The sequence below is a fragment of the Salvelinus namaycush genome, chromosome 18 (genome assembly GCF_016432855.1).
Source record: "Salvelinus namaycush isolate Seneca chromosome 18, SaNama_1.0, whole genome shotgun sequence".
Classification (NCBI taxonomy): domain Eukaryota; kingdom Metazoa; phylum Chordata; class Actinopteri; order Salmoniformes; family Salmonidae; genus Salvelinus; species Salvelinus namaycush.
In genome coordinates, this window is record NC_052324.1 from 6,910,118 (window position 1) to 6,936,008 (window position 25,891).

General features: G+C 46.4%; 1 protein-coding gene across 1 annotated transcript in view; it reads right to left on the minus strand.

Annotated features, from left to right (window-relative positions):
• kiaa0825 (KIAA0825 ortholog) overlaps positions 1-25,891 on the minus strand; it is a 56,137-nt gene that overhangs the window by 14,700 nt on the left and 15,546 nt on the right. The window contains exons 5-12 of the mRNA XM_039013887.1: positions 16,165-16,338; positions 14,706-14,794; positions 14,305-14,529; positions 10,305-10,582; positions 7,303-7,453; positions 5,463-5,653; positions 2,121-2,309; positions 1,298-1,417 (exon numbers count right to left, since the gene is read on the minus strand). Of these exons, the coding sequence (XP_038869815.1) occupies positions 1,298-1,417; positions 2,121-2,309; positions 5,463-5,653; positions 7,303-7,453; positions 10,305-10,582; positions 14,305-14,529; positions 14,706-14,794; positions 16,165-16,338 (1,417 nt within the window). The remainder of the gene's footprint in view (positions 1-1,297; positions 1,418-2,120; positions 2,310-5,462; positions 5,654-7,302; positions 7,454-10,304; positions 10,583-14,304; positions 14,530-14,705; positions 14,795-16,164; positions 16,339-25,891) is intronic.

Sequence of the window (25,891 nt, forward strand, 5' to 3'; positions counted from 1 at the left end):
GCTCCTCCCCTACCAGATTAGTCCGCAAATGCCTTCATGCTCGCTTACTTAGAGTGTGCACCAGGAAGGAATTACATTTAATCTTGGCCAGCTCAAAGCAAATGAACATTTGGGGAGAAGCCAAATACATACATAAATATACAGCATAACTCTCTATGTATTTTGTAGAACCATGAGGCTGCAGCCAGCTGGGTGTAATGAGGCGTGTCCCTTGGAGTTTGCGTGTGAGTGTGCATGTGTGTGAATGTGTGAGTGTGCACGGGCGTGTGTTGTATACGTCTCAATAAAAACCTGATAAAGGGCAAGAGAAAGTAGGCGGAGGAAGGGGGAGGGAAAGTTAGCCATCCCGTTCCAGCCAAAAAGCGAGAGCGTGGTGCACCCTGCTGCTTGAGTGAGGAACACTATGCCTTAACCCGACGCCGCAATTTATGATGTCACTCGGGCTGCAAATCCAGGAGAGATCCTCCCTTAACTGCTGTGATAAATCTGACCGGCTACAGCACCGGGTCGGCTTCCAGTGTCAAAACAGAGAGCACCACACTTTTGATTGGCCTTAATGCTGCTTGATTTATCGACGTGCTTTGTGTTTATTGTTGTTTTACTTAATAATCATCGCAGTCGGTTTATGTGAGGAGCTGAGCTGAGGGAAGGTCTGGTTACAGGGCCCAGCCATGGAAGGACCTGTGGATTTGGCCAGGGAACCACAGCACAGCAAGGCACCCTGCCATCGCTGAACATGAGGAAAATAAAGAAGGTCATAAACATAAACTCATTTCAACTCTCAGGGAGTATGGCAGAGGTTGGAGGGGGTGATTTGCGCTCTTTAAGCCTGCGATGACATCACCCAAGAGTAAGGGTGGTGAGGGGTGGGGGCAGTACGGGGCGAGGGCGGAGAGTGACTGAGTGCACCTTCTCAGGTCAGAAAAGTCATTCCTCCCCAAACCCCCAAACACGAACGCATGCACGCACACAACCCACCCCTCTTCCCACTCCGAAACAGTCGTCTCTGTTCACACCCTCAGTGAAACCCCCCCCCTCAGCAGCCATTAACATAAACACAGTGTGTGTAGCAGCACTATTGATTCCCACCTCGACTTCTTTAACGGCATCTGTGTTGTATTACGGTCCCTGGGGAAGACTGGGGGCCCTCGCAAAGACGACGCCCTAGCAGAGCTATATCTGCAGAGTATACGGCCCTAACTCAGCACACATATGGCGCTTGACATATGGTCCTTGGACCGTGGTGGGTATACTCTCTGCGTGTAAGAGTTTGTGCGAGTGGGCGTATGTTACGTACCGTGCTGCCTGCTGGGTGAACAGGCCAGGGTGGATGGCACTGAGCCAGTGTATGCCAGGGCTGCCTGGGGAATGGGCCAGAGCTGGCGCAGAGCCCTCTCCAGGCCTGTACTGGAAAGTCCTGAGGGATATGACACATAGCCATCAGAATACAGCATATCAGCTCTATGTGTCCTTTGCCTACGCCGTGACTGTGTATGGACCTCAGAACCGCCTCAATTCGTCGGGGCGTGGACTCTACAATGTGTTCGAAAGCGTTCCCACAAGGTTGCTGGCCCATGTTTGACTCCAATGCTTCCCACAGTTGTGTCAAGTTGGCTGGATGTCCTTTGGGTGGTGGACCATTCCCGATGCACACGGGAAACTCTTCTGTGTGGAAAAACCCAGCAGCGTTGCAGTTCTTGACACCAACCGGTCCCCTTCATCTACACCGATTGAAGTGGATTTAACAGGTGACATCAATAAGGGATCATAGCTTTCACCTGGATTCACCTGTTCAGTCTATGTCATGGAAGGAGCAGGTGTTCCTAATGTTTTGTACACTCAGCGTACAGCAAATGGTGGTTGAACTGATGGTGTCGCGGTATGACACCCTGCATAAAGAGTGGTCTGTTACAACAAAGCCAGGTTAATCTTACCATGCTGCAGTAATGTACATTAATATAGGTTTATGATGTCAGAGTGAACCCCTGGGACTAAGCGGCTGTTTAAATGACGACAGTTCCCAGAGGTTTGAGGTTGGTGAAAGGCAGACAGTATGCGCTACAGCTGATTGGCTAGTGCGGCCAGTGTGAGAGATCAGATGTCAGAGGCTGTGTCTGTACCAGTAGAGCTGAGGCAGGGGTGCGGTCACGATGACCAGCGTGGTCAGGAGCTGGTCACACAGGCTGTGGATTGAGGCGACCCAGACGCAGCCCGCCACCGATGGTTCTGACTGCGCCAGCGCCTCGGGCCGCTCACACACACTCCACATGAGCTGCTCCACACACAGCAGCACCACCGTGATGTCACACCTGGGGGGGGGGGGGGGGGGGGGGGGGGAGAGAAGGGGTTAGACACTACACAGAGCATCCCTAACTCTCATCAGGCATGACATCATGACATGACAACATGGTTGGCGAGCCAGATGAAACCTCCTGCTGAGTTTATGACAGGACAGTTACGGGCCTGAGGCCTTCGCTCTACTATGTAAAAAAAAAAATGGCTTCTTTCATGTCCAAAAAGCAGTAAATCTGTTTCCTCAATTGGTTGTAGGGCTTTTATTGGACTATTTCTTCACGGGAGCCAAATCTGTCATCACCGTTCTAAGTTAGACGGACAGCATTCCTAAGTGTGTCTTAGTGTAATCATGTGAGGGTTGTGAGTTGGAGCAGAGATAGACAGAGGAACCCTACACTTCCTCTCTCTCTTTGGGAGGCCTGTATGTAACACAATGCAAGCACACACACACACCCACACACAAGCACACAAGCCCTCTCTCCCAACACTAATTCATGGACGACCTGCACCTTGTCATCCGTCAGCGGTGATGGGAGGCAGTTGTGGACTGAAGGCCTCAGCATGTGTTCAGGGTGTGTTTAGTATGTGTTAATGCAGCGTTCAGTCCCCCACGTCAAGCCCAAGAGGAACACTATGGAACTGAGCCTAACCCTAACACTACAACACTAACAACACCAACAAAACCAACAACACCAACACCACAAACAACAACACTAACACCAACAATACTAACAACACGATCAACACCAACAACACCAACAGCACAAACAACAACACTAACAACACTAACAATACTAACAACACGATCAACACCACAAACAATACTAACAACAATAACAATACTAACAACAATAACAATACTAACAACACGATCAACACCACCAGCACAAACAATACTAACAACAATAACAATACTAACAACACGATCAACACCACCAACACAAACAATACTAACAACAATAACAATACTAACAACAATAACAATACTAACAACACGATCAACACCACCAGCACAAACAATACTAACAACAATAACAATACTAACAACGCGATCAACACCAACAACACCAACAGCACAAACAACAACACTAACAACAATAACAATACTAACAACACGATCAACACCACCAACACAAACAATACTAACAACAATAACAATACTAACAACAATAACAATACTAACAACACGATCAACACCACCAGCACAAACAATACTAACAACAATAACAATACTAACAACGCGATCAACACCAACAACACCAACAGCACAAACAACAACAACACTAACAACAATAACAATACTAACAACACGATCAACACCACCAACACCAACAGCACAAACAACAACACTAACAACACTAACAATACTAACAACACGATCAACACCAATAACACCAACAACACAAACAACAACACTAACAACACTAACAACACTAACAACACGATCAACACCAACAACACCAACAGCACAAACAGCACAAACAACAACACTAACAATACTAACAACACAATCAACACCAACAGCACAAACAATACTAACAACAATAACAATACTAACAACGCGATCAACACCAACAACACCAACAGCACAAACAATACTAACAACACAAAAACCACTAACAACACTAACAACACCAACATCACAAACAATACTAGCAACACAAACAACACTAACACTACTAACAACACTATCACTATTAACAACACCAACAATACTAACAGCGCTAATACTACTAACAATACCAACACCACCAACAATACTAGCACCACTAACACCGCTAACATTACTAACACTACTAACACTACTAACAATACTAACAATACTAACACTATTAACAACACCAACAATACTAACACTGCTAACAACACCAACAATACTAACAACACCAACAATACTAACAACACCAACAATACTAACACTACTAACGCCACTAACAATACTAACACCACTAACAATACCAACAACACCAACACTACTAACAACACCAACAATACTAACACTACTAACAACACTAACAATACTAACAACACCAACAATACTAACACTACTAACGCCACTAACAATACTAACACCACTAACAATACCAACACCACCAACAATACTAACAGCACTAACACCGCTAACACTACTAACACTACTAACACCACTAACAATACTAACAACACTACCAATACTAACACTGCTAACAATACTAACACTGCTAACAACACTAACAATACTAGCAACACTAACAATGCTAACACTACCAACACTACCAACAATACTAACACCACTAACACTACTACCAATACTACTGTCTCGAACAATACTAACACTACTAACACCACTAACAATACTAGCACCACTAACACTACGAGCAATGTTAACACCACTAACAATACTAACACTTCTAACACTACTAACAATACTAACGCCACAAACAATACTAACACTATTAACAACACTTACAATAATACCACCACTAATACTAACAATACTAACACGACCAACACTACCACCACAAACAACACTGACAATACTAACAATACTAACAATACTAACACGACTAACAAAACTAACAATGCTAACAACAATTGCAATACTAACACCACTAACAACAATATCAGCACTAACACTACTAACCCCACTGGCAATACTAACACTACTAACAAGTCTAACAATACTAGCAATACTAACACCACTAACAATACTAACAGCACTAACAATACTAACACCACAAACAACACTAACAATAGTAACAATACTAACACCACTATCAATACCAACAAAACTAACAACACTAACACGGCTAACACCACTAGCACTACTAACAATACTAACACCACAAACACCACTAACACCACTAACAATACTAGCAATACTAACAATACTAGCAACACCGACACTGCTAACACAACTAGCAATACTAGCAATACTAACACTACCACCAATACTAACATCACTACCAATACTAACAACACAAACAACACTAACAACACTAACAATAATAACAATAAAAACAACACAAACAACACTAACAACACTAACAATAAAAACAACACCAACAACACTAACAATAATGTGTGTGTGTATATGAGTGTATGTATGCATGTTTGTATGTGTGTGTGTTCCTGTATGCATATGTGCGCGTGTGTGTGGGGAAGCCCAGCCTCATACCATACTGTACCTGATCTGCAGGTGCCTCTTGTAGGAGGGCCGTGCCCTGGAGTACCTCTGCACCAGAACCTGCAGACTCTCACTGGTCACCTGAGCCAGCACGTCCCGCCCCACAGAGCCCGGCACAGCCAACCACAGGTCAGTACGCAGCCCAGTCAGGAAGTAGTGCCACATCTGCACTGAGAATGAACACCTATCACCCTGCAGAGAGAGAGAGAGAGAGAGCGAGAGAGAGAGAGAGAGAGAGGGGGGGGGGGGGGGGGGGGGGGGTGGAGGGAGCGAGATAGATAGAGAAATGGAGAGATGGATGGGTGGATTGATGGATGGATGGATGGATGGATGGATGGATGGATGGATGGATGGATGGATGGATGGATGGATGGATGGATGGATGGATGGATAGATAGATAGATGGGAGAAACAGTGAGCGAGCGAGAGAAAGAGAGAGAATGAGAGAGATAATGAATGTGAGAGAGAGAGAGAGAGAGAGAGAGAGAGAGAGAGAGACAGAGAGAGAGAGAGAGACAGAGACAGAGACAGAGAGAGAGAGAGAGAGAGAGAGAGAGAGAGAGAGAGAGAGAGAGAGAGAGAGAGAGAGAGAGAGAGAGTGCTGTCAACACATAGAAGGCCCCATGGTCACACCACCTGCACTCTGCACCTGGGCTCCTGTTCCCCTATGTGACTAAAGACTGCTTTCATGCCCTGATCTGTGGAAGGCATCACAGACAAGGGGAACAGTCTGGAATATCACTAAACACACAGATGTTCACTCACACACACACACGCACACACACACACACTGAAATTAGATGACAGAAAGATGAATGGGTTCTACATCGGGTCAAAGAAATGTTGCAAAAGAAAGACAGAGAGAGAAAGGAGAGAGAGAGGGACAGGAGAGGTGGAGAGCGAGAGAGAGAGAGAGAGACATAATGAGAGAGGCTGGTTTCCTGTCTCTAATTGCTTTCAGACAAGGGGGGGGGGGGGGGGGGGGGGGACAGTCCTACAGTTGATGTTGTGACCAAAGAGAGATTATTAACAACATGTTCGACATCTAGTAATGATCTCAACCCCCTCTTCCCCCTCCTCCCCCAAGCCAATCATTTAGGGATTGTCTCTGGACAGAGAGCATGACCATACGTCCGGGATTAAGACTCCATCCTCTGCCTCTGGACCCAACAGACCCCCCTGAATTACAATCTGTACCAGGACCAAGAGGAAGTGCACGTGTGGCTGAGACTTGTCTGTGGCTGGGCCTGGCCAGGTTCTGGGTCTTGGTGCTGGGTCTGGGCCGGAAGAGCTAAGCTGCCTCCCCTGAGCTCCAGGATCCAGGACAGACAGAGGAAAACACACCTGCACACAGCAGGCCTGTCTGACCTCAGTGACCGGGAATGGAGGGAGAGGGAGGGAGTGGGCGAGGGAGGGGGTTCTGGGTTGGTTTAGGGGGCATAGGTATGGTTTGGACAGGGGCTCCAGCAGCCCTGTTTCCAGATGGTCACAGTGCAGACGCCTCGATCCCACCAGCCCTCAGGGAAGCACAGGAGCCCCAGATGTGCTGGGAGAGCTGAGAGTGGAGCCCTGAGTTTGGGGGCGGGAGGGGAAGGGGGTGCTAATAACGCAAAGAGTGCATTTTGGGAATACATTTAAAGAGAGAGAGCTCTTCATAGTTGTAGCGGGAAAAAAAGAAGAAAAAACTTGAATAGACACACAACACACACAAAAAAACACTACAAGACTCCATTGCTCTCGCTTGCTGACAAATACTTGCAGAGAATCTCAATTAGCACAGAGAGCATTATCGAAACGCTTGCTACAGTAGAGTACCATGCAGTAATTGTGGTCTAGCTCACCTCGTAGAAGGGTTTGGGGTCAGCCCAGTGGTGGCTCTCTGCGTCTTGCAGGATAGTGCTGGTGCACACCTGGACACAGTAGCTGGCCAGCTGCTCTCTCAGGCGCTCCGTCACATCCTGGTACCTCTGGATGGGCAGCAGTGTCATGGGGCTGCAGGGCCACAAACAACACACATACAGGAATACCTTTTAACAGGATTGCACAGGGGCCAAAGAAAGGGGAAGGGGATCAGGGAGGGAGGGGTCAGTTCAAGAGAATAGGGGGTGAGGGGCCACAGGGTAGGTGAAGGTGGGGGGCGTGAGGGAAGAGGTTGGGCACATGGGCAAGCAGGGCACTTTGAGGAGGGATACGTGGAGTGCAGTGGCCAAAGGGGTACTAGGAGGTAAATAAATCTGCCAGATGTATTCACAAATGGCTGTGATTAGAACCACTCCATCATTTCCCTCCCTTCCTTCTCTCTTAGCCCCTCCCCCTTCAAACAGCCCACCCCCTTCTCTCCATCTTGCTCCACAGCCCTCTCTGTCAGCGCTAGGCCACACAGACTCTCTGTAGCCTTCTCCCTCTCCTCTGCCTTTAACCTTTGGCTCAGTTTGTGAGGCAACATCTGTTTTTCAACCAACACATCTCCTCCATTCCATCAGACAGACGAACGGACGGTGCAGTCAGGCCATCGCTCGCACACAGATATGCAGATTCTTTACAACTCAATTATAGAGTTTTACTACCTTTGGCAGTGCTCTGACAATCTCCCTTGGCTGAGAAACTACACTGGACATCAATAAATCCCCCAGAATATTTTGGAAAATATGTCTGGTGAACCCCCTGGCTTTTTATGGCTTTCTGCTAGTTTTAAATCTTTGTCATGGAGGTGCAGTTTTCTTTTAGCTATGACCAGGGTTGGGGAGTAACAGATTACATGTAATCGGTTACATGTAAGGGATTACAAAAAATGGTAACTGTAATCCGTTATGTTAGCAGCAAAAATATTGTAATCAGATTACAGGTACTTTAGAAAAACTAGATGATTACTTTGAGGATTACTTTTAAATTCAGAAAGGATGTTTTCAACCACAAAAAATCGTTGGCACTTCTCTGTTTTCTCAATGACATTCAAATCTGCATTGAAAAAAGGTGCAAGTTGACGTTTGTTCCACCTGAGTGAGTCTGACCACAAGTCAGAGACCACTATGATGACACACCAAATGTGTTTGAGGGATCGCGGGAAAAGAGGAGGAATAGGCTTTTGGAGGCTACAGTCCAAGCTATGTCTTCCAATGGTGCGACTGCTGTCGGCATCCAAAATGATCCAACTTGAATAAACGCTTGGAGGTAAGGATGACAGTGGTGGTGTAGTCTACGGTGATACAGATATCACTTATTATTGATATCTACGTAGCGCCTTGATGTGAATCACACTGCTGCTCTCTCATTTAGCTATTTGCACCTTACGGATTGTGGTTGTTGTGGATGGCTGATCACAAATCTAAATGTGTATTTGAACCCAATAGTGGTTGAATTCAAGCAGTTTAAGCTGCCTATCAATCATTGTTTTTGAAGCCAGTTACAGCCAGTGAAAAATACATTCTTGCAACAGCTGCATAATGCGGATCCCAGCCTACGGAATAAAAATGGGGCTTTTATTGCTCAATCTAATTCATGCTGATAAAATTAAAATCCATAGGCCTAATGGACACATGCTCACACTTGTACACTTTGGATAGACTTAAAGGGGCCATCTGTAGTTGCTACATACATTTTTGGACTATATATCAATGGATATATCCATAGATTCTTGAAGAATATAACTTGTAAATGCCTCATAAGCTTAGTTCAACTGTCATACTCCATGAGAACCCAAAATATAAACTTGTTTTACTCCAATGTTTGTAAACATTGTAAATGTAACATGGTTACAACTATACTTTTTATATAACGGATGGCCAGTCCTTGCATCCATAGCTTTGTCTGTGGTTATATTCCTCCAGGCACATCCCTCATCTTTTTACCAAAAGAGAGGCTGGGCGACCATTTTGTTATTGTTTCATCCGTGGATTTGCCCTTTAAACAGCTGCAAATGATCAAGATATCAAAGTGTCACCAACAAAAAGGTTAACAAAAGGCCTATAGCAAATGCAGCATATGGCATTCATTTTTCACATGTAAATAGCACTTTTCAGTAGTGCTCAAAGCATGCCATTCCATGAGTGCAGAATTTATTTTTCAACTCGAATCAATGAGCCTAATCAGTCATCTATGACAACACAATCATAAACAACAGAGTAGGGCTAGCTAATAGGTCTTTCGTTTTGGGGTCATGCTCAGGTAAAACAATTTGGCTAATCTATACTTCCATATTTCCAAGTCCTATTCTTGAAGATCAAAGGGTATAACATTTATTGGAATGACTGGAATTCTGACAGACTTTGATTTTTAATGTAAAGTAATAATTTAATCGTATTATATGTAGTAGAAAGCACCTCTTGCACTGAGATGCAGTGCCTTAGACCGCTGCACCACTCGGGAGCCCACATAACCAAACCATGAAGTAAAATTGAACATCCATATATGGCCAGCTATGTAAACTTTAACATTGATTTATCCTGCAATAGATGTCATTTAATTGGTAACATACATTTTTGTCTTCTTCTAAAGCCTCTTGAGGGGAAAGTAATCTAAAAGTAACTGCACGTAATCAGATTACTTTACTGAGTTTGGGTACCCCAAAAGTTACGTTACTGATTACAATTCTAGACAGGTAACTAGTAACTGTAACGGATTACATTTAGAACATAACCTACCCAACCCTGACCATGACACAGGGTTGTAGTGATTATGTAACTGACAAGGGAGTTGGAAGGTGAACTGTTGAACAAGGGGAGTGGGTGGTGTTTAATACAACTATTATGCTCTTGTGTGTGGAAACAAACAGAGGTACACGTGCACACATATGCACGCACGCACACAGTATACAAACTCACACACGCAGTCTAAACAGACTCACACTCTGGCTGCGGTGGTGTTAGTCTCTCTGAGTTGGGCCTCGTAGTGACACAGCCGTTGGTGGATGTACATACTGGTGCCCAGCAGAGCAATCAGGTTCTTCAAGGGGGCAGCAGAGGGCACCTCCCCTGCCCGTTCCTCCACACGGCCCAGGATGGCAGACGTGACCCAGGCACACACCTCCACGAAGCTGCAGCGCACCTCCAGGAGGGCAGCATCTCCACACGCCTCCGCCAGGGGCAGGAGGGCATCACACTCCCCCATGATGTCGCCACAGAACTAGACGGAGAGGAACAGAGTGGGGATGGATGAGAGCCAAGCCAACAAGAGAGAGAGAGAAAGCGAGAGCGAGAGTGACAGCATAGACATGAGGTGCCTCTCAGTAAAGGCTATAAACTACCATACGTCTCAATCACCTTTGTTTCTCTTCTTTTACACTCCCATCTTATCCATGCCCCTAACTGAAAGGTCAAGGTTCAAAGCTATAGAGGTCACAGGTGGCCGGTGGTACCTTCATTTGGGGAGGACGGGCTCTTAGTTATGGCCGGAACGTAATAAATGGAACGGTATCGAAACAGATTGAACACATCGTTTCAATGTGTTTGAGACCCTTCCATTCACTCCATTCCAACCACTATTATGAGCCGTCCTCCCCTCAGCAGCCTCCTGTGATAGAGGTGTTTAAGCTCTTCCTCCTGGTCATCAACCCCTGTCCCCCTGGCAGACATCACCTACCACATCTACACCTCCGCTCATAACATCGGGATACATCTATTCCTTTCCACCCCAGGAAAAGAATGTCTCCAATGTGCATTTTATTAGTGGGATTCAGTTTGAAAGACAGCGGAGAGCTGCGGTGCAGGGCCGGGCCGGAGGTTTAGTGACTGAACGTCTTCCAGTTCCCCTCCCGCAGCGCTTGGACAGCAGAAGCAGCACGTCTCCTTTTTCCACATTGGTCCTGGGGAAACTTTTCTGTTTGGGCCGTGCTGCACCTTTCTGTTTGGAAAGGACAGGATACTTGAGGAGCCTAGCAGCTGGGTGCGGTCTGTCTGGGGGAGGATGGTTGGTTGTTTTCAGTGGAGGAGGAGGGTGGGGAAGAGGATGGGGGGGGGGGGTGAGGTAAGAGGATCGTCCTTTATGTAGAAAGACAGTGTCAAATGAATCACCTTACAGAGCGAGAGACAGACACAGAGACATCACCCTGACACACACACACACACACACACACACACACACACACACACACACACACACACACACACACACACACACACACACACACACACACACACACACACACACACACACACACACACACACACACACACACACACACAACCCTTCCCATTGACAGCACATTGAGAATAACGACAGAGGATCAGCGAATGCCAAAGAGTCACACGTGTGTGAATGAGTTCACCCTACTTTTTATATGTGAGCCATGTGCCAGGGTGATTTAAAAGCAGTAAAACATGGCCAGGTACGATAATATATTTCCTAAATTCCCGCAGGAGTTGGCTTGCCCTTAATGTGGAAAAGCACTGAATGTATTTTCTCCCTTCTCCATAACAAAGCCCTTCCAATAGTGGCAGCACGGATATATCAGCTCAGCTCCATTTTGTTTTACACTCACACTGCCTTACTTGACTTACTGTAACACTGGCAGGAAGTTTGACATTCTGTCAGTGAGTTTCCAATGTGTAGACAGAATTGACATCGCCTTGTAGCAATTCCTGGGCAGAATAAGCCTCTAGTGGGCCAGAAAGGCCAGGGAACAATGTCCATTTGGGCCAGGAAATCAATAGACAATAGAGTGCATCGAGTCATTAGGAGCTTAGCAGAGTCAGTGCCTTGGGCCTGAGGCTTGTCCACCGGCACAGACGGACGGACAGAGACGGACAGACACAGCGCTCTGAGGACCCACAAGGTGTCAGAGAGATGTATCGCTCACACACCTCTTACGCTCCGGCTATAGACTGAGCCTTAACTAGCTCAGAACAAAGATACGGATCCCGGCAGGTCCTACAGGAGCACTCCAACGCAAGGTGATTGAAATGACACAGAGGTAAGGCACGAATTGGATCACTCTCTGTTCCTATGAGACGTTTGTAAGGCGAGGCCACAGGCAGCTGAGAGACTGAGTGTACAGGCAGGGGTGAACGCAGAAAGAGCAAGCGTCCACGTTGCGCCGTCAAACTAATGGACATACAAGGTAACCGCTAAAATAATGGAAACGCCAACATAAAGTGTCTTCATAGGGCGTTGGGCCACCACGAGCCAGAACAGCTTCAATGCACCCTGGTATAGAGGGTACAAGTGTCTGGGACTCTATTGGAGGGATGCGACACTATTCTTCCATGAGAAATTCCATCATTTGGTGTTTTGTTGATGGTGGTGGAAAACGCTGTCTCAGGCGCCGCTCCAGAATCTCCCGTAAGTGTTCAATTGGGTTGAGAACTGATGACTGACACACACGCACGCACACACACACCCTTTTAACCTAGCCATGGTAGCCAAAATAATGGGCAACTAAGCATTTTTATACATGACCCTAAGCATGATGGGATGTTAATTCCTTAATGAACTCAGTAGCCACACTTGTGTGAAAGCACCTGCTTTCAATATACTGTACTTTGAATCCCTCATTTAATCAAGTGGTTCCTCTATTTTGGCAGTTACCTGTACCTATTTATGGTAATGTGGGCAGTGGAACGGGTCACGCAACTGAAGCTGGGATGAAGCTACAAAGGTATGCATATGAATGAGTGAAATATTGATCGGCTAATGCTTTTGAACCGGGCCACATTTCACGCTCGGGTCTTGTATAGTAATTTGCTCTCGCCTCAAACATGCGCGCAAGTGTCAAAAAAAGGGGAGACATAAAAATAAAAAAAAAGGTCTCGCTTTTGGTCTCGGCGGGTGCTCCTCGATGCATATGCATGTATAACCTTTGAGCTGAGAGGCGCTCACATTTTAAGCGTCGACCTACACATAAATATGTTGCACAGGTCTTGAGCGGAGACAAATTCTGACACTCGTTAGCAACGAGGAGCCACAACTAGTGTCGGTGTAAAGGGCTAGAGGAGAGGAGGAGGAGGAAATGAAGGAGGAGGAGGGGAGAAAACACAGGCTTCTTACGAGGCAAGGACGGACAAAGAGGTTTAAGGCCCCAATTTGATCAATTGCAGATAAGGAAAACCTCTGCAGATTCAATCAGAATGCTTATGGTGTAGCTTATCATAGGTGTCAGCCACATTAAACGCACATACCCTACAACCGGTTCCGCTCACAACCACTTTCATTGGATATTGACGTGAAACCAAACCAAACACAGTGTCGACATTCTGTGTCAACCCGCAGTGAACCTTTTCCTTTATCTGTAATGGATTGAATTGGGCCTGTGATTGTAGTGTGTAATGGAACCACAGTCAATTATGGTGTCCTGCCCACCGTACGGTACATAACATGGTGCCAGTCAACCAGGCACCCTCACCCGTCCACCCATCCCAGCCCGATCCAAGCCCTGTTCCAGCCACAGTAACAACAAATGGTCAGGAAGCAGCTGGGGGGGGGTTCTGATGGTGGTGTCTGTGGGGGTGTGCGGTGGCACAGGTGAACCAGGAAGAGGATAGGGAGGAAGATAAGGAGAGGACGAGGAGAGAGAGAGATGTGGATGGATGGGTGGGGACAGAGGGAGAAAGGTATGAGTGAGGAACACTAATGTAAGAGAGAGACTTGGAGTGCGGGATGATAGTGATGAACGAGGGAGGAACGAGGGGGGGGGGGTCATCTTGATCTGAGGAGGAGAGAGGGTTGATCGGTGGGGACTTAAGCAGGACAAAATACTCTGGGCTGAGCGAAGACAGACAGGGCTGCCTCTGTCACAAAGCCTGTTTTTTCTTCACACGGGCTCTTACTCTTTGTAAGTTGACTGAGCACTGTCATATGGACAACACATGAGGATGGATCACCCACATATTTGTGTTGATCTTTATGCTTACCTTGGCGACCATCTTGGGGTGGTCCCTCTCTGGGCAGGTGAGGGAGGAGTCATCTCTGTGGGGTGTGTTAGTCAGGACCATGTGGGCGGAGCCAGATGTGTGTGACAGCTCCTCCTGCTGCAGACTCTTGGTGCACACATCTTCCAGCACCACCTTGACACAGTGAGCCATATGGGGCACCAGCTTCCTGAACGCAGCCCTCCAATCAAACTCCAGAACAATGGCCTACGACCAGGAAGAGACAAAAGCACAACCAATCAACACGGGGAAAGGACAAAACATTTAAAGAGACTGATTCGTCAGAAACATGTCCGATCAGGTGATATTGCAGCAGTTGATAGAATAATGGTTTATTGCTCAAGCTGCAGTTCCTCCTCCGAGGCAGCAGAGGGCAGTCTCACCTCCGGACTCTGGAAGAGCGTCTCTGCCGTGGTCTTGCTACCATCCACAGTGGTCATATCCAAGTCGTCTTTGGTCTTTTTCAATATTCCTATCAACAGAAACAGATATGGATTCCAAATGAGTCTCAACATTGGAATAAGGTCTCAGGTGATATGAATGTGTTTGGCCAAATCTCCAAGCCCATAGCTAAGGGAAATTAAATGGCCATCAACCTAAAGACAAGGCCATGACATAAACTCATTGATAACGCATATTCTGAGACAATAGGCTATTCAGGAAATACAGCTACTGTATAATTCTTAGAAGTGAAGTCTTTAGCACAAATATTGCTGAAATGTCCACGATAATATCCCATGGTAAATGGTGGGCAGCATGAATAATGCTTGCATAACTGTACATGAACCAATCAGTAAAAGTGACAAGCGAATGACAACGTGAGCAGTAAATCAAGTTTTCAGTCAAACGCAACAGTGAGCGGTTTATTAGTCTAAATCTGAGGCTTGGAGTTGATTTGAACCCAGATAACAACGGCCATAACTGGGCTAATCCTTTGAGGGGGCGAGGGGGAGGATAAGACGGGTGTATGGGGGAACAAATTAAAAGGAGCACACATCAAGGCCACGTTTTCCTAATCAGAAGCGGAAAAGTGAGACCCCAGGCGAGGCAATTTAGCCGAACAAGACCGCGCGGAACGGAAGAGGGGAGGAAGCAGCCCGCGCGTCACTTTTTGACCTTTAAGCCCATCTGATGAATTTCTGGTAATTAAGTCGTTTGATTGCCTCGAATTAATGATTTGGATAACTGCCCTTTAAAGGCTGTTTACTTCTCTGTAAATCGAGCCTTTCTGCATGTCTTGTTTTTTAATGTAACCTTTATGGAAATTACTACATGCACCAAAAGCTTTCATTTAACTTCTCTGCTCCAGTTCAGAGGGGAAAGAGGAGATGGCTGGCAAAGACTTGTACGGCAACCGCGATAATTCTCTGTTAAAAGTGCACATTTAAATAACACATGGAGAGTATGCAGTCGGTTTAGACTGCCGGGCAATTTACGTGTGCAAAAGCGTGCAGTGTTGTTGTTTGGTGTTCTGTGTGCATGTGTGTTGGAGTAGACTTGTCCCAGCCTGATGGGCAAAGAAACCTCATCATCTGAACATCATGTGCTCTCTCTCTCTCTCTCTCTCTCTCTCTCTGTCTCTCTCTCTCTCTCTCTCTCTCTCTCTCTCTCTCTCTCTCTCTCTCTCTCTCTCTCTCTCTCTCTCTCTCTCTCTCTCTCTCTCTCTCTCTGTCTCTCTCTCTCTCTCTCTCTCTCTCTCTCTCTCTCTCTCTCTCATGATACCTGCTATCAGTCTCATCAGTGGAGACTGTTGCGAAGGATGTGACATCACTGTTGCGGTCTATATTCGCAGACACGCACTGGTGTTTGTGTGTTTGTGTATGCACGTACGTGGTTGTGTACCTCTCACACTGCAGGGAGTCTCCCCAGCACAGTTGATGAATGCCAGTTCAGTGGCCAGCTCGTCCACTTGGCTCTCCAGACCCAGCAGAGTGCAGGCTAGCTGGGTCAGGACCCTCAGCTGGTGAGATGTTAGGCTGAAGTTCCTGCCTCTCCTGGGGGGCAGCTCCAGAGGCGCTGTGGTGGACGAGGTTACACAGAGAAAACAACCACTTTAGCCGATCTGTCACTAGCAGGCTGTCATTTCATATTACAGGATTATTCAACCTCATGTGGTATTCAACACACGCACGTACGCACGCACACACGCACTCACAAACACACCCACACAGACACAGACGCATGCACGCCCGCATGCACACACACCTCTACCCCATCATATCACACCCTCTACCACCTTAGTATAACCTTACACCCCTTATGAATATCGATTCCCGCACAATTCCCAACACTCCAACAGCAACAGAAAAGGAAAACTTTCTCATAACGAAGTCACACATCCTCGGCACAAACTTTTCTCCCCCTAACCCGCGGATGACCCCCTCGGCAAATATGGATTTCCCATTTCTGAAGCTGCCAAACCCATCACCCAAGGGGATGTTCCGCATTAAGCCAAAGAATGGGCGGCTATGGAATGTGTTGCTGTACTCCCAGACACATGAACAAATACTTTTGTGTGTCCGCTTAAATGAGTTCCTCCACTGCGGAGGCATTTGGGAATGGATCAGCGCGGCATTAGCCATCGTTATAAAAGCACGGCTATGATTGAGTGTTGGCGGGGGGGGGGGGGGGGGGGGGGGGGGGGGAGAGGCTTCCAATAATTGCAACTCTATTGCCTCTAGACCCTAATGTCATTTTGTCACATTGTTAAACAAAATCGGGAAAATATGACAACACACTCATTCCCCTCGCCTCCGGGCTTAATCACGCGTGAGAGTGTGTGGAGGGACTGGTAAATATCTTTATTTGTGGACGGCTTTCGCCTTACATTTGCACATGTCAGTCTTCCTAGATGATTATCCCAATGCTCCGCTGGTCACCTTGCAACACTGTGCATGCTTCGAATGTGCGTGCTGGCATGTGCACGTGTGTGTGTACGCCTGCAGTGTGTGTGTGTGTGTGTGTGTGTGTGTGTGTGTGTGTGTGTGTGTGTGTGTGTGTGTGTGTGTGTGTGTGTGTGTGTGTGTGTGTGTGTGTGTGTGTGTGTGTGTGTGTGTGAGAGTGTGATTAAGCAGCATAGGCCCATGGCTCCGCAGCTCGTCAGTAATGGCTTCCAGCGGGAGTCGACGCTACAGAGAATACCTCTCCATGTGCAAATGAATGACCTGGCTGACACACACACACACACACACACACACACACACACACACACACACACACACACACACACACACACACACACACACACACACACACACACACACACACACACACACACACACACACACACACACACACACACACACACGCCTGTCACTCGCTCTGTACAGGTTGAGAGACAGAGACACAGCAACTACAGCCAGGGAGCTCACTGAGACTCTTCGCAAGGAGTTACAGCCAGTGTCATCATGGGTAATGAACAATGAACTGGTCTTAAATACATCTAAAAACCAAAAGCATTGTATAAGGTTCAAAGCATTCTCTTAGACCTAAACCTCAACTGGGCTTGTACATGAAAGGTGTGACAATTGAGCAAGTTGAGGAAGGTGTTTTCTACACCTCACAAGCTACAGACAACAGACAACATGGAAAGCGGCAATACACAAGTCATATTGACAATGTTATTGTGAAGATGGGGAGGGGGGATGTCTGTTTTTTTACACAAAAATCAACTGTACTAGTTGTTCAGGCTCTGGTGTTGTCCCATCTTGATTACTGTCTGGTAGTATGTTCAGGTGCTGCACAGACAGACCTAGCAAAGCTGCAGCTGGCTCAAAACAGAGCAGCACACCTTGCCCTGAACTGCACATACAGAACGAACATCAACTACATGCATGATAGTCGTTCATGCTTGAGGGTTGAGGAGAAATGGTCTGCTTCTCTTCCAGTCTTTTTAAGAAAACATTTGTGTGTTGAAAATGCCTAACCATCTAATCTATTTGCATACACGTCAAAACAGACATACAGTGTGTTCAGAAAGTATTCACACCCCTTGACTTTTTTCCACATTTTGTTCTGTTACAGCCTGAATTTAAAATGGATTACATGTAGAAGTTGTGCCACTGGCCAACACACATTGCCCCATCATGTCTAAGTGAAATTATGTTTTTAGAAATGTTTGCTAATTATTTAAAAATGAAAAGCTGAAATGTCTTAAGTCAATAAGTATTCAATCCCTTTGTTATGGCAAGCTTAAATAAGTTCAGGTGTAAACATTTGCTGAACAAGTCACATAATTAGTTGCATGGACTCACTCTGTTTGCAATAACAGTGTTTAACATGATTTTTGAATGACTACCTCACCTCTGTACCCCCACACATACAGTACAATTATCTGTAAAGTCCCTCAGTCAAGCAATGCATTTCAAACATAGATTCAACCACAAAGACCAGGGAGGTTTTCCAATGCCTCGCAAAGGGCACCTACTGGAAGATGGGGGGAAAAAATTGAATATCCAATTGAGCATGGTAAAGTCATTACACTTTGGATGGTGTATTAATACACCCAGTCACATTCCAAAGACACAGGTGTCCTTCCTAACTCAGTTGCCAGAGAGGAAGGAAACCGCTCAGGGATTTCACCATGAGACCAATGGTGACTTTAAAACAGTTACAAAGTTTAATGACTGTGAGAAACCTGAGGATGGATCAACAGTATTGTAGTTACTCCACAATACTAACATAAATGACAGAGTGAAAAGAAGGAAGCCTGTACGGAATAAAAATATTCCAAAACATGCATCCTGTTTACAATAAGGCACTTAATTAAACCTTTAAAAAATGGGCATGTCCTGAATACAAAGCATTATGTTCGGGGAAAACATAACACATCACTGAGTACCACTCTTCATATTTACAAGCATGGTGGTGGCTGCATCATGTTATGGGTATGTCATGGGCAAGGACTAGGGAGTTTTTTAGGATGAAAATAAACGGAATAGAGCTAAACACAGGCAAAATCCTAGAGGAAAACTTGTTTCAGTCTGTTTTCCACCAGAAGAATTCAAAAAATAATCATGTGCAAATATTGTACAATCCAGGTGTCCATAGCTCTTTAGAGATTTACCCAGAAAGATTCACAGCTGTAATCGCTGCCAGCGGTGTTAAGGGGAGGGAATACTTATGTAAATGGTGTTTCTATACAGTAGATAATGGGGATCCTGAAAATCCCTCCCTCCCTCCCTCCCTCATTCAAGGTGCTTTATTGGCATGAAAAACATTGTGTCAATATTGCCAAAGCAACCATGTATACAATATACATTGTAATAAAATGATAAACAATAACAAATAATAATATAAAATGGTAGTAAATAATAATACAAAATGAAATACAAAAATAACAACAATATAGTATAATTGTAATAAATATAAAAAGATAAACATGGAAAATGAAACTAGAACTAACTTATAAGTAAATAATGGTCATCTTCACCATTACATCAGTACTACAACTACCATCATCAATACTACTACTACCACCATTACATCAGTACTACAACTACCATCATCAATTCTACTACTACCACCATTACATCAGTACTACAACTACCATCATCAATACTACTACTACTACCATTACATCAGTACTACAACTACCATCATCAATACTACTACTACTACCACCATTACATCAGTACTACAACTACCATCATCAATACTACTACTACTACCACCATTACATCAGTACTACAACTACCATCATCAATACTACTACTACTACCACCATTACATCAGTACTACAACTACCATCATCAATACTACTACTACTACTACCACCATTACATCAGTACTACAACTACCATCATCAATACTACTACTACTACCACCATTACATCAGTACTACAACTACCATCATCAATACTACTACTACTACTACCACCATTACAGCAGTACTACAACTACCATCATCAATACTACTACTACTACCACCATCACTAAACTACTATCATTATCATCACCCCTACTAACCATACCACTACTATTTGGAATGATAAACAACAATAATAATATAAATAACAATAGAAGTAATAACAATAATAACAATAATAAGTAAGTTACTATGCAGATGTTATTATTCAGTGTCCCTCAGGCTATGGCAGGCAAATACATATTTGGCTGCAAGAGGAGACAGTCTCTCTCTCTCTCTCTCTCTCTCTCTCTCTCTCTCTCTCTCTCTCTCTCTCTCTCTCTCTCTCTCTCTCTCTCTCTCTCTCTCTCTCTCTCTCTCTCTCTCTCTCTCTCTCTCTCTCTCTCTCTCTCTCTCTCTCTCTCTCTCTCTCTCTCTCTCTCTCTCTCTCTCTCTCTCTCTCTCTCTCTCTCTCTCTCTCTCTCTCTCTCTCTCTCTCTGCAACATCTCCAAGCAAACCATCTAAACGAGATGTGATGTGTCTCAAAGAAACACCAACGCATAACCTCCTCTTAATAAAGAGCTCTCTCCTGAGTGGGCAACCTTTTGACTGTCCCCTTCTCTATTCTCTCAGGTGAGTTGTCCGTGAACCCAGGAAGACTGTTTCCCTCCTCCGTCTCTCCGTCTCTCCGTTACTCCAACACTCACACCGTGACACATGACCTTGGAGTGTAACAGCCCTGTCTACTCCGACACCCATTGCTATATGAACTATATGTATTTATAGCCCTGGCTCCACTGCTATACAGGATACAGCCATTTAAAGGTCATTATGCCTGTGTCACATCACACGGTGGAACCAAATGGGGGTGCTTAAGGCACCCAGGTGTGTCATCGACAAGAGAGCACAGAGAGGCAGGGAGGAACACGGTAGGGTTCACTTAAGGGTCAGTCTACAGAAAAACTATACAGGAAACTAGCACAATTGCAGCCCTAGAATGGACTTGATCACTATTGTATCACACCTGAATTATATATTTCTTTGATTGAGAGTGATAGGTAAAAGACTGTGCCAGGAAATCATGGGAATATTAGACTACCCTAACTTGGAGAACAAGTCATTGAAATAGAAGTATAGTGTAGCTATATGGAGTCACATACTGCAGTTGGTGTTACGTGGTGATGGATAGTTTCATGGCCCTTGTGAAAACACAGCCAAGAGGGCGACATATCGGAGGAGCTAGAGAGGTCATGTTCTTATTTCCACAGCCATGACCAAGGCGACTAGGCAGGAAGACAATCTACCAGTAAAGACAACGTGTACTATCAATTGTGGAGGATGGTGGCCAATGATAGACAGCATGTGCTTGGTAGGAACACAAAGGAACACAAACATCCATTTGGGGGGAAAGCCATCAGTCTCCTCCACGGCAGTTCCACCTGAGCTGAACAACATTACTGTCACAGTCACACTCCCCTTGACTGGCATGAAAAGGGAGAGAGGGGAGGGGACGGAAACAGAGGGAGGGAGGGAGGGAGGGAAGGGAATTCCCTCAGCAGTTGTTATTGATTCCGGTGTTTACGGGCGGATAGTTTAGTGCCGTTTACAAAACAGAACAGATGCAGCCAGTGAGCAAAAAATGTAAACAATTGCTGTATGGCGGGCTGCCAAATCCCCGGCCTGATGTATTAAACTCACACTGAAGTGCATTTCCCCTTTGGGCTGTACTTATTACCACTTCATTTCCTCAGCGCTCACTCTCTCTTTCTCTCTCGCTCTCTCTCTTGTTCCCTCAGTCGTCAGAGTGGGGTGCACCGGCTTGTTGTCTGGCCGTCTTCTGTCCTTCCCTGACCCCGGAGGCCCGGCACTACCTAACAGACCCATTAGTGAGGGGAATTGCATGTGTCTGATGTGGCCGAAAAACCAATTATTAGACACTTTCTTCCCAATGTTGCCAGAGTCTGTTGGGAATGGGCAATCACGCAATAATTTAGCCACTGATTTAATTTCACTCCTCTCTCTCTCCCCCCTCTCTCTCTCTCCCTCTCTATCCCCCCCCCTCTCTCTCTCCCTCCTTGTAGCGTGACTGACATCTCCATGGTCCTTTGCCAGGGCTGCTCTCTCTAACTCTGCCAGGGATGGTTAGCTGGCTGGCCTCAAGCCTCACGTCTCAACTCCACCCATGATTACAATAACTCAGACAGGCGCTGAGATGTGCGCGCGTGTGTGTGTGTGTGTGTGTGTTTGTGTGTGCGTACGTACGTTGTTGCTGGTCATAAAAAAAACTCCAGTTCTGTGTGGAGCGGGATATACATTTCAAAAGCCCATTGACAAGTTTATCATGCAGTCAGATCGCCGGGTGCTATTCTCCGCAGACTGGCACTGACAGAACAACAAAGGGTTTGTCAGTGAATTGAAGGCAGATATCCACAAAGATGCAGATGTAAACCGCAGAGCCCAGGGACTCCCTCACTCCTACATCAAGCTGGTCTCCTTTCTACCCCCCCCGTGCATGTTGGCACTCAGAGGAGACGGATGGAAGGTGGGGTGGATGGTGTGTATGTGTGTCACGGAAGTTTAAGGGGGGTATAAAGGAGGCACGGCTCTCAGGGCGCTGATTGGCCCCCTGCGTGAGGGTGGCAGGGTCAGAACGGCGCTGGGGGGGCCACCGGGAGGACTGCCCACGGGGCCCCGTGGCGGCTGGGTCCCGCTCCATCAGTCGCGGCCCGCTGCTCAACCAGACAGCCGTATTATGGGTGACTCCCGCTGATGCCCCCCTCCTCCGCCCCAACCGTGGCCCTCATGGCCCCTGGACTGCAAGAGGCACAGTCTGCCTGAACCACAGCAGGGGCTACCCGCCGTTCACAGGGGGGGAAAGTGGGAAGTTTTGATATCTCGATTAAGGGAGGGAGGGGCTGGTTGGGGGGGGGGGGGGGGGGGGGTTGTACGGTGGCCAGGCTAAGGCTGCTGTCAGCTCTCTCCTTGTACTCTATAGCCAATCAGATCCAAATGGAGAGAGGGACGTATTGTATTGTGTGGCAACATTTCATTACAGGCCACTTGTTTAGGTCCCTGACCGTGTTCTTGGACCCTCTAGGACTCCATACAGTAGCAGAGTGTTATCCTGTCTGTGCTCTCAATAAGCCCTGCTCTACTCCCTCTGAAAGAAGGTGCTAGAATACTTGAGTGGTTTGTTGATATGCTTGAGCTTAACAAGAGTGATGCACAAAAGCTTTTGTGACCATTCTGAGGAAATGGAACCGGATTTGACACACGCGAACTACGCACGCACGTACACGTGTGCGCACACACATGCGCGCACGCTCGCACAAACACACACACACAGTGCCATGTTTACTCTTGCAGTAATTCCAAACGAACCTAGGGTTTGGAGACAATGGGACATAGTGGAATTCATAAAATCTCAAGTGAAATTGTGAACACACATTAAAAGATTCTCTCACACACACACACACACACACACACGCACACGCACACGCACACGCACGCACACACACGCGTAATGAAGCCTCATTAACATCAGTAAACAACCCCTCACTAGGTCGTGAACCCACAGCTCTTAAACCAGACCTTCTAGACAGCTTAGGGATGTGCAGGGCTGTGGCTATACAATGGGAAGCAGCAGCCGTAAACAGAGAGCATCAGGCATATAAAAACCTCTGGTTCAACCCTCCCCCTCCTCCTGCCGTAATTACATGGCTACATTCGTGCGCACGGCCCGGCAGACACCGCGTCTGAACCCCTGCACAGATATGATCTAGCGAGGAGCAGCTCTTATTAAATATGAACAAACACCATTCCCAAGTAGCCTCAATCCCCAGAAGGAATCTCCTGCGGTGGCAGCAGCAGCAGTAGCAGTACAAGCTATCTCCGGCACTACTGAAGCACTCTCCCTGCTGAATAGGCTGGTGCACTTTGACTGGCGGGAGTTCAAAGAGCCAAGGAACGAGGCAAGGAGGGAGGAGGAGGGCGGCGGGTGGAGGTGAATGTGCGTCCTACACACGTTCAAACCCTTCCATGTACAGTACTTCTACAGCGCACGGAACAAGTCGGAGAGAATTAGTGGAAACTGGGAATGGAATTCATATCTAGGGGAGCACGCAGATGTTCTCCAGTGTGTGAATGGAGAATCTTCAGCCGTGCTGAATGATTGCTTGGGACAAGTTTATAGATAGACGTATAAGCAGGCAAGCCAGGTGTGTCACTTTCCAAAGGTGTACATGAAAAGCGTGTTCTGTTTCCATACTACGCAAATTGGGAAGCAATTATTCAATTGCAGATTTGGAAAATCTGCAATTTTACATAATGTATATATTAGGCCTATGTAAGATACTATTTTCTGCCGAATTAGTGCATGTCATCATTAGACATCATGGAAATTACACATTTCCTCTGAGGTACTTTAAACGCTGCACAAACACATTCAAAGACAGACTACCTACCTGGCAGATAGCAATGCACGTGTACGTGCACGAACACACAAACAGACACGCACACACTTTGATTACCCCTTTTCCTGTCCAGACGCAGTGAGGTGTGATAGTAAGGTTTAAAGCTTGCATTGTTCCTGGCCAGTCAATCTGTCCGGCAGACTCCAGAGTCCTACTGATCACCCCATTACTACCGGGAAGGAGAGAGAAAGGGGGGGGGGGGGGGGGGAGAAAAAGGAGGTGGAGAGCGAGGGACGGTGAGGAAAGGGGCTACAAAGGGCTGAGACACCCACATCTGTCCGGGAACAATGTCAGAGCTTCCCCATTCAGAGAGAGGGGTTAAAAGAACTGTCACATCTCGCTGATGTGAACGCTGTTAAATGGTTCACTGGTTTGACAGTAGTTGATGCCAGAGACTGCACTCCCCTGGGAGAGCTCTGGGAAGGAAGCACAGGCTCTGGCTGCCTCTCAGGCTCCCCTCCCTTACCCACCCCTCCATTGAAAATCCAGCAGATAAATAGATAGGCGGAAATAAACAATAACACGCCACAGGGAGATAATAGGGATCTGAGAATGTATGCATCAAGTGAATATATGCATATTGTTTTTCTGTGTGTCGTCATTGTCAAAGCAGCTCTTGAAAATCTCCATAGGTAAAGACAACCACTGAGATGACGTGAAGCCACTCCGATTAGGCCACAGTGTCCTTGGTGGATCTGTTGATGTTTGGGTGTCTACTGTTGTCTTTCGTTGACGTGACCCCCCAAAAAACTAGCCCCAATCCCCGTCCCACAGTAGTTGCGGTGGAGCAGGCACTCACATGACAAGGGGGCAAAAAAAAACTGCATCGCTTTAGTGTCGGTACACTTTGCGGGCGCTGCTTCCCTTTGGTGAGATGTTCTGCCTCCGGTGCTACATTTGACGGTTTGTTGAGCGGCACGTAGGTGTGTAGCCGGAGCCACAGCCGCCGCGCTGTGATCAAACAGCCTAACTGACGCATGGCCAATTATCCTGGCTGCCTACTTTCATCTCATGTTTAAGGGTAGGGAAAGAGAGCGGGAGAGAGGGAGCTAGGAAGGGAGGGAAAGAGAGTGAGAGACGGCTGTGGGTTTAGAAGAGTGGCAGATGTAAAAAGCACACTTCCCATCCCCAGAAGGAAGCACGCCTGACATATGCACCATTTTGGGAAAGTAAACAATGGAGTTGTCTACTTTGTGGATGGTTACCCCATCTATCCCATAAATAGGCCAATCAGAGAGCCAAACATAGAGT